This window comes from Erythrolamprus reginae, chromosome 6 (assembly GCF_031021105.1).
Source record: "Erythrolamprus reginae isolate rEryReg1 chromosome 6, rEryReg1.hap1, whole genome shotgun sequence".
NCBI classification, from domain to species: Eukaryota; Metazoa; Chordata; class Lepidosauria; order Squamata; family Dipsadidae; genus Erythrolamprus; species Erythrolamprus reginae.
In genome coordinates, this window is record NC_091955.1 from 49528778 (window position 1) to 49538870 (window position 10093).

The 10093-nt window shown below is 39.0% G+C and overlaps 1 protein-coding gene across 4 annotated transcripts in view; it reads right to left on the minus strand.

Annotated features, from left to right (window-relative positions):
- Positions 1–9145, minus strand: part of CSRP2 (cysteine and glycine rich protein 2) — a 31644-nt gene extending 22499 nt beyond the window's left edge. The window contains exons 1-2 of one of the 4 annotated variants that reach the window (XM_070755759.1): positions 9041–9145; positions 506–624 (exon numbers count right to left, since the gene is read on the minus strand). In XM_070755759.1, the coding sequence (XP_070611860.1) occupies positions 506–617 (112 nt within the window). In that variant the 5' untranslated portion in view covers positions 618–624; positions 9041–9145. Of the gene's footprint in view, positions 1–505; positions 625–8895 lie in introns of all 4 variants that reach the window. The other 3 variants (XM_070755757.1, XM_070755758.1, XM_070755760.1) reach the window with 3 other exon arrangements.
- Between the last annotated feature and the right edge of the window lie 948 nt (positions 9146–10093).

Genomic DNA, 10093 nt, shown 5'->3' on the forward strand with positions numbered 1-10093 from the left:
TTCTCATAATGATGTTTAAAATGTAGATTTCTAGAATAGCATACCAAATGAGAACTGCATCTTGATGGAATAATTCTGTATTCTGCTACTAATTTTTTGTCAACAGAATAAAGCTGAGTTAATAAGCTTTATATTTAAAGTTGTCCACATGAATCAAAGTGTCAATATTGTGTATCATTAGTAGATATGGTAATATATTTTAAAAATATATTCTTTTATAGTTGCCAATGTTAGTCAGAGCTAAATGACTACCTGAAAGCATTCTTTTAACCATACATATGTTCTGCAAAGTTAAGAGTCTGCATGAATCACATGGGAGATATGGAATACAAACTTGCAAAATACAATCTTATATCATTTTATATTCTGATCTTTGTTCTTTGGAGACCAAGATGGCAACTATATAGCTCAAAGCTAAATGTAAAGTTCTTGCTATTTATAATCTTATGATCCATACTGCTCAAATACCAGTAATTCATTGAAAAAGAGTTTCACAGATACTTACTACAAAGAAAGCAACATCTGTGGAAGCTTCTCCCATCACACTGGACTTCTTCTGCATGGTATACTATTCTGCCACAGGCTCCACATTTGTTTCCACCTCCCCAGTTTGGCATTTTGAGTCTGCAGAATAAATGCTAACAATTAACAATAGAATAGAATAGAAAGAGAATAGAATTTGATTGTCACTTTAAATGTACATTAATCAGCATACCTTTAAAGGAAATTTAGTTGCATTCAGCTCTCAAAAGACAGCCATTATCCATATACACGCTATGTATACATGCCCCCCACCCACCCCCCGCCCAAAAGATCCCTGTGAATTTACAAGATGGATGGCATAGGGAGCAAAGCTGTTACAGAATCTAGTAGTCCTGCTATAAATATTTTGAAACCTCCTCCCAGAGGGGAGCAACAGAAACAGGTTGCGAGGTCTCTAACAATGCTGCGAACTTTAAGCACATAGCTTAAAATGTGTTCCCACTAAGGCTTTTTGGCCCTAACCCCCAAGCATAATAATCCATGCTGTAAACTGGCTTAAAGAAGTGCTGACCATACTTCCAACCCTTATTCAGTCTGAGTAACAGAGAAAGTGGGTTCTGTCTACAAAAGACATTGAGGGAGGAGTGAAAGTAATGATCACTGCCTTCCTCTGGTGCCAATTAATTACTGGCTGCTGAAGACCAACTTGATAGATGGGCAAAGATGAGTCCATGGGAAACAGAGGCTTTAGACGCATTTGCCCACCCTGGAACATTGTCAGCAGAAGAATTTGCGTCCTATTCATTTGGAAGACTGGTAAACCTTTGTCCAATAATGAGTGCAAATGTTGGGATGAAGGAACAGTGCTGGATGAAGCTTCCAGCTGTCCTCCACTTAATTGTTCTTTCAGCACAGAGATTCACCAGTATTACAGGCATCTGGTAGACATGTTTACTGTTCTTTCTGCTGCTTAAGTGAAGAATAATAGAATAGCCTGAAAGTGAGATTCGGTTTATGATTTACTTTTCCTCTAGACTACATTGAGGAGCTGCGAAGGAATAGTTGCTTAGATGTAATCATGATCGGAATGTGGTTTGATTAATAATTAGTCCCAAATAAAACATATTCACCCATTTGTTGCATTGCAGCACATGCATAATTTAGTAGCAGCATGCCAGTAGTGCTATATTTTTGAGAATCTTAGATAACAGCATAGGGGTTTTGGATCATGTAATGATCAAAAGGAAGTGAAAAATGACAATGTGCCATATACTTCAAGTACTTGTACTTTTTTATAACTCCACACTAAAAATGATACATTTACCCCATAGTTTTGTTTCATAGTATTACTCTTCAAAAACTTTCAAAGTATGAGCCCAAGACAGGCAAATATGTTTCAAAGTCTTAGCATTAGAACATTTTGTGGTATCTCCAAAAGATTAGAAGAAGCTTGTCATTCCAGTTTGTTTTTACAACAAAGTAACCAAGAATTATAAACAAGGTTTCCTTTTGTTTGCAACTAATAATTCATTGATATTATTACAACTAATTAAAATTGGTGTTCTTGTACATTTGCGGTTTTATTAGGAATATTTGTTACTTTTCTTTAGCAAGATATCACCAGCAGCCTTCATCCTGCAGCCGTTAGCAAGACGTATATTTTGATTACTTGAAGCTAGCTTAGCAAAACGCTTTTTATCATTAACCAAACAATGTGTAGCTCCACTATCAAGTATTTTTTTTCCTCCATACAAACTTTGTCAATACATTTCAAAATACCTTCTATTCATGTTACAATAAAAATCGTGTTAGTACAAATATAATCACCTGAAAAAAAATACTGATTCCAAATTACAGTAGTTTCTTTCGGTATACAGTGGAACCCCGACATACAAGCAGCTCTACTTACGAGCTACTCGAGATACGAGCTGCGAGATTAGAGAAATTTTTGCTCGACTCACGAGCTCACATTCGAGATACGAGCCGAGAAGACCCGGGCTGGCTTGCTTTGCTTCCGAGCGGAAAAGCCGTGCGTGTGTTTTAAAACATCGGAGCCGGCATGGGGAGGCTTTTAATCAGCCCCCGAGCCCCCAACCCGGACTCGGGGGTTGATTGAGAGCCTCCCCATGCCGGCTCCGATGTTTTAAAACACACGCGCGGCTTTTCCGCTGACTCCTAAAGCGGGGAAGTTCGCCAGGAGGCAGCAGAAAAGCCGCGCGTGTGTTTTAAAACATCGGAGCCGGCATGGGGAGGCTTTTAATCAGCCCCCGAGCCCCCAACCCGGACTCGGGGGTTGATTGAGAGCCTCCCCATGCCGGCTCCGATGTTTTAAAACACACGCGCGGCTTTTCCGCTGACTCCTAAAGCGGGGAAGTTCGCCAGGAGGCAGCAGAAAAGCCGCGCGTGTGTTTTAAAACATCGGAGCCGGCATGGGGAGGCTCTCAATCAACCCCCGAGTCCGGGTTGGGGGCTCGGGGGCTGATTAAAAGCCTCCCCATGCCGGCTCCGATGTTTTAAAACACACGCGCGGCTTCTTTGCTGACTCCTGGCGAACTTCCCCGCTTCAGCCGACGTCTTTTCCCCTCAGCCCTCGGGCTTGCACGCATTAATCGCTTTTACATTGTTTCCTATGGGAAACAATGTTTCGACATACGAGCTGTTCGACGTGCGAGCCTCCTTCCGGAACCAATTAAACTCGTAAGTCGGGGTTCCACTGTACATCAAACCTCCAAACCTTGGCCTCTAATTTTGTCATCTAAATAAACAATTTTCTGCTAATTGAATTCAACATTGTTTCCTTTTGATCTTATTCATTAATATCATTATTCAGTTAAAAATCCAGATAGGCCGTCATGCCTACTCCTCCTTCTTATACATTCTTCTTAAAATAAATTAAAAACCCTTATACTGTACAACCTTTTCCTAACTAGTAGGAAAAAAATCTTTTTTTATTAAAAATAATAATAATAAAACAAAACCAAAATCTATTATTATTATTATTAAAACTAAAATATCAGCAAAAACAAAAACTCAACTATTAATAAATCCATGCTTTTAAATCTTCATTTCTTAATATTATGAAAATCTATCTAAACATCAATGCATCAATTAATATATTTCCATATTTACTTTTCTATAATTTCATTAAATATTTCCAAACTCAATTAATTTTCAGGCACTTAGCATTTACTATTATTAACTTCATCAATCTTCTACATTTTCAATTATACAGTATTCTAAATTCATGTTGCAAAGTCATAAAATTATACAGTACATATCATAAACCCCTTATGTATCATATGTATATTCAATTAATTTTATCTACGTAATTCTATATAGTTCTGTAATTCTAATCCAATTTTACAAAATATTAAATATATCTATTACCATTATTCCATAGTCAATCCATATTTAATAATCAATCATCCCTCCTCAAATTGCCACCCCCCTTGTTAAACCCCCAAAGCTTTTTTCTTTATCCTTTTATAATCAATTTTTATCTTTTTTTAATCCATTGATTTCTTCTTTTCCCTTTTCCTCCTTGAATATAGAATTTCCAAATTTTTAAATTACCGTACTAATTCATTTCTTACTCTTCCAACACCTATTTTCAATTTTATTAGTGCTTATCTTATAATCATCATCAAATATGTAACTATCAACCCCCTCTTCAATCAAACCAATTTCTAATTCATTTATCTTTTTGCATCGCTTCCCATCTTCTTCCACCTCATTAAGTATTAAGTCATCTAAATTCTCAATTTTGGGTTCTTTTGTCTGTTCCTTTTGAAAGTGCCCATTTTGTGGCATTTTTTTATTTCCATTATTTTCTTTATGTTGATGAAACTGTTCAGCATTCCTCTCTTCTTCTCCGCTTTCTCTGTATTCCTGACTCTTGTCATATTCCTCTTGTATTGAAATTCCTTTGCATTTTTAAAGGTTTCAATGAAAAAAGTAATGTTGTTTCTGCTTTATTCTCTCCACTCTTTAATATCTCTGAATATATCCTTACATAGATCTCTTATTTCTTCCATCTCATCCAAGTTTAGTATGCAAAGGACTTCATCCGGCTGTCCAATTTATCTTTATGCAGCCCAAAAGCCAAAATGCCTCAAAAGAATCACCCAATCTTTCTTTTGTTTTCTTTTTTTCCTTCTTCCCCCCTTTTAGGTTCAACTAAAGTTCCAGTCAAAAATATTGTCCTCCAATTCTCAATCCTTCTTTATCACTTATTATGAAAACAATATGCTCGGTTCCATTGAATCAAGGTCATATATTCAGTGAATAATATATCCAACCGAATGCCACCTCAACTTCACCAGCAGATGGCCACAATAAACAGTCTCACAGTTGCTTTTCCATCCTTTTGTATTCTTTTGAAGTCTTTTAATTTCTAAAAAATCTCCAATAAACAGTCAATTTTTTAATGTTGATTTAGTGCTAATTAAAGAATTCTGAAAGCAATACAGCCACTTTTCCTCTTCCACTTTAGCTTAAATTGCAAAGAAAAATATCAGCTCTTTAGCAAGGTTTTCCTCCGGCATAATAGCTCACCCTTTCTTCCAAGGTCTTTTTCTCCTCAACCTCCAGCACAAAAAAACTTGTGTTAACTCTCCTTCCAGATGACTCCCGATGTTTTAACTCTCATTTTATAGCACTTAGTCGCCACAACAATGGTGACTGAGGCTGCCCCGCTCCGCTGACGGTTGAGGTCTGTTGTCAGAACTCCATGGGATATGCCGACCCCAAAAATGGAGGGCAATGAGACCCCTTCTTCACCTCCCCTCCAGGGAGGTTCTGGGCTGATTCGACAGGAATTGGCATTCCCAAAGAACAGGGATTCGGCACCCCCCCCCCCCCGCAGGAGCACAAGGGATGGTGTCTTGCTGCGGCAGTGATCACGCCCCTCTCCAAAGATATCACAATCTCTGTAATTCTTCAGAGTCTAAGAATCCAGATATTTAAAACTTGAGAGAGCTCTCAATCTTCAGCAGTGTTTCTCAACCTTGGCCACTCGAAGAGGTGTAGATTTCAATTCCGTTGAGATCCACTTCAAGTGGTCCAGATTGAGAAATACTGATCTAAAGTATTCCCTGGATGATTTTACAAATTCACAATTTCATTTCTGTGACTCAGGCAAATACATGTTAGGATTTAGTGCTTCAGTCTGTCTTGGTGTTTCAGAAAAGTGTTCTTCATGAAGCAATTTAGAAATACAATGACTGCCCCCCCCACGCATGCACGCAGGGCTCATTGAAACCTCCGGAGCCTGTGGATCGCTAAAAATGGATTCCATCTGATTTCTGGTCTTCCGGAGGGCAGGGGGAGGTTATTTTCACCTTCCCCAGACTTCAGGAAAGCCTCCAGAGCCTGTGGATGTCGAAAAACAGACCCAACAGCCTACTGCAAACTTCCAGTTGAGCCGTTGGGCCGTTTTCACCCTCCCCTGGGGAAATAGAAAATGATCTCACCCCAATCTCTGGAAGGCCGAAAATCAGCTGGCCAGCGTGCATGTGCGCACTAGAGCTGACATATCCACCCCATAATATAGTGAGTAACCAGTTCAGTTCTTTATAGTTTAATAGATAATAAGTACGATCAGATTTTATATCACCAGAAGAAAATGTATATAAACTTAGAGATTGACAACACAGAAAGGCTATACTGTATTCACACAACGCTCAGTACCCATGGTTAATGGAATTAATCAGATTTTCTAGGTTTTCACATCATACTGAACTATAAACTAATCATATTGAGCCACAAACTGGTCAACACCTTTTAGCTTACAATATTTTGTGAATCCAGGCAAAAGAAACATATATCTCTCTATATAAAAGCGGAAATCACTCACACATTAATCACAAAATCTCCAGAACTATAAAGCCTACAAACTTGAAATTTGCCATGTAGGTACCTCTTGGCTTCTAGATGCTCATTAAGAAAGGATTTTTCAAAATAACCATTGGAGCATGAGTATTTATTATATTAATATTAACAAGCTCTGATGCTAAGGAGTTCTACTACCCCCTCCTCACCTAAAAAGAAATCTGATCCAAATGCAAAACACAAGCAGAGTAGTTTCATTTTCGCTTTTGCTTTCACAGAAGCAAGCATCTTTATGCAGAACAGTTGCACTAAGCCATGCACACTCCTTCCTATCTCCTTCTTGCTCACACAGCAAATACTGTCTGAGTTTCCAAACACCCCTCAACCCTCTCACACATTAACAGGACCCTAGCTAGATGAATAACAATGGATGCTGGTAGGCAGAGACATATTTTCCCCCTTACTTTCCTCCTCAGTTCAAATGAATTTGTTCCTTCTACTGTAACACCAGTTAAAGAGAAAATAGGCAAAAAATGCAGGAAAAGATTTACAGATTAGAAAAACACAGGTAAAGGAAGCTGCCTGTTTCTCCCATGGCCAGTTCTACATGGCATGCTCCAAAGTGTAACAATTTTCTTTTAATGTAAAAATATAAAAAACACTCTCACAAAAGAGAAATATGGGAATCTCCAGCAGATAGACTGCATTTTTTTAAAAAAAGGACAGCTATTCTGTAATCACTTCCATTTTAAATTAATATTCAACCCAAGTGGGTATTCATCATAAACCAAGAAATCTCAAACATTTCCTTACTAGCACAGGCAAGTGCACTAAAGGAGATGGTGTTTTATTGAACTTTTAACATGTATCTCAGTGATAAATATGAGCAGTGCACCTTTTAACAGCAGTTTGCTGGCAGAAATAAAGCTGATGAGCAAGAATGTGTAAAAGTGGATGCCTTTTAATAAAATGGGTGAATCTGAAAAAGTGTTACTAAACTCTCAATTTTTAGCTAGAGACTACAATTTCACATATAATCTGCTTTCTCACAAACAACAGAGTTTACAGAGACTTCATAAATAGAATCAAGATAAATTAGAACACAGAATAGCTCAAAGGTCTTTTAGTTCAACCCAGTCATCAAGCAGACCACTATTCCGGACCAATGATTGTTTGATCTCTTCTTGAAATGTTTGTTTTCTTTTTTCATTCCATTAAGCTATATACTCACAGCCTTTTTGCAAAATGCAACTCTCTTCAGGCCAGGATGCAATAGATTCCTTTAAGAAGATTAATACTTCTTAATTAAAAATAACATTAACTTTCCCCCAATACGTTCCTGCAGTTTTCATGGCAATACAAAACTTTTGCCAGACCCATCCTTGAATACAGCTCATCTGTCTGGAATCCATACCGCATCTTGGACATCAACACCCTCGAAAATGTCCAAAGATACTTCACCAGAAGAGCCCTTCACTCCTCCACTCGAAACAGAATACCCTACGAAAATAGACCAACAATACTGGGTCTAGAAAGCTTAGAACTACGACGCCTAAAACACGATCTAAGTATTGTCCACAAGATCATATGCTACAACAACCTGCCTGTCAATGACTCCTTCAGCTTCAACCGCAACAACACAAGAGCACGCAACAGATTCAAACTTAATATTGACTGTAAAAAATATGACTTTAGCAATCGAGTTGTTGAAGCGTGGAACTCATTACCGGACTCAGTAGAGTCAACCCCTAACCCCCAACATTTTCCCCTTAGACTATCCATGATTGACCTCTCCAGGTTCCTAAGAGGTCAGTAAGGGGCGTACATAAGTGCACTAGTGTTCCTTTCCTCCCCTGTCCAATTGTCTCTCCTTTATCTCATATATCTTTTCTTCCTTTCATATATCTTCTCTATTTTTATATCTTTTCTTCTATCCTTTTCTTTATATATATTACTACATGTCTATTCTCTTCAATATGTATTGTGTATTGGACAAATAAATAAAAATAAATAAATAAACGTTCAGAAGGGGAGTCCAGTGCTTGATCTAAAAACCCATGAAAAGAAAAGTTCAGCACCCTCCAGTCTAGAGCAAGTCAAACCAGGGTGGACGCTGAGATCCTCCCTGAAGTTAAGGGGGAAAAAAGTTAAGCGAAGACATCTGGGTTGAATGAGTTCCTTATTAGTGCAATTAATGAAGGGTGGGAACCGGAGAGGAGAATGCAGGAGAAGAAAACAAAGGCAATTACCTACTTAAGGGAGGAGACAAGATTTAGAAAGATCAATCCTAGACAAATCACGAAAACTCCTACAGACACGGATGTTCAGAGGTTCTGCACCCACCCTTGACTTGGTTACTGAGGGAGCCTTCTCCCAAGCTAAAGAAATAATTCATTCCAGCAGACGTTTTAAACAAAAAAACCCAAAAAACCTCGCAAAACCTTCCATTTTGGAGTACGCATCTTTGGAAACGCCCCCGCTAGAGGTGGTCGCGTTTGACGGCCTTTGCCGTCATTGCCACCGGTCGGACCTCAGTGAAGCCTCCCCAGCAGAATCCCTCGGATTGGCCGGGCGGCAACTAACCTCAGGAGCCTCCAAACGGAGCTGAGGCGCAAAAGCGAAGATGGTCGAGGCGGCCGAGGAAAGCAAGTCGAAAGAAAAGCCCCGGCTTTTTGTTCCACTTGCTTCTCTGTGTAAGCGCGCTACGCGCACTCGCTTCACCACTTACCTGCCGCTTGCAGAGGGAGCCCTCCCCCCCACCTCAGCTGCGGCTCTGGAAGAAACGAACCTAGAATCTCCTCTGTGGCTGTTTATAGGCTTTCGTAAGGAGGTGGAGCAATCGGACGGCTTCTCCAACCGAGCCACCGCCTCTTCCTGACGTTCGCCAGCTGCAGTAAAATAATCCTCTCACGTTGTCTTTCGTGGTCGTAGTAGTGGTTTTGGGTCGTCTTTTTTTGTTTGGCCGCGCGCCAGCTTCTGAAGTCTCCTCTGGAAGGCCACCCCACTTGCATTTCACCAGAAGAGTAGGCAATCTTGGAATTTAATAATCTTGGGATTTCAGAGTGAAGTAAACTTCAAATATGAAATCCCTGGCTAGCTAAGTGGAAACATTTCTACATATTCTCTCAGCATCCCAATTAGGAATAAAGGGCATTTGGGATACAGTATACCGGTAAGCTTGTATTTAGCTTTGAATAGTGATGAAATATGGATATTGCACTCAACAATGTTGGTTGTCAGGATGCAGGGAAGAACCTTCTTCGTAGTGGCTCCCACACTTTGGAACTAACTTCCTCCAGAGATCCGCATTATCTCCATCCTGCCAGCCTTCCTGAAAGCTGTTAAGACTTGGCTTTTCTGGTGGGCCTGGGACTATGAATGATTGAGAGTATGTATGGTTTTTATAGACTATTGTTATCATTTTATATTTTTACTGTTGTTGATATTGCTACTCTTTTGTACACCACTTTTTAATTGTTGTTACTATTGTGAGCCGCCCAGAGTCCACTGGAGTTGGGACGGCATATAAATTTTATTAAATGAATAAATAAATAAATTAAATAATAATAATAATAATAACAACAACAACAATAAAAATAATAATAATTTATTAAACTTGTATGCCACCCCTCTCTCCAAAAACCAGGGACGGCTCACAACAAAATAAAGAAAGAAATAATTATTAGAAAGCAATTACAGTGAAAGGGGATATAAACTTCTTAGTTGTATTTAGCTATGTCCATTGTGATAATTGGGTTCTGAACTCAGATCTTTGACTTAA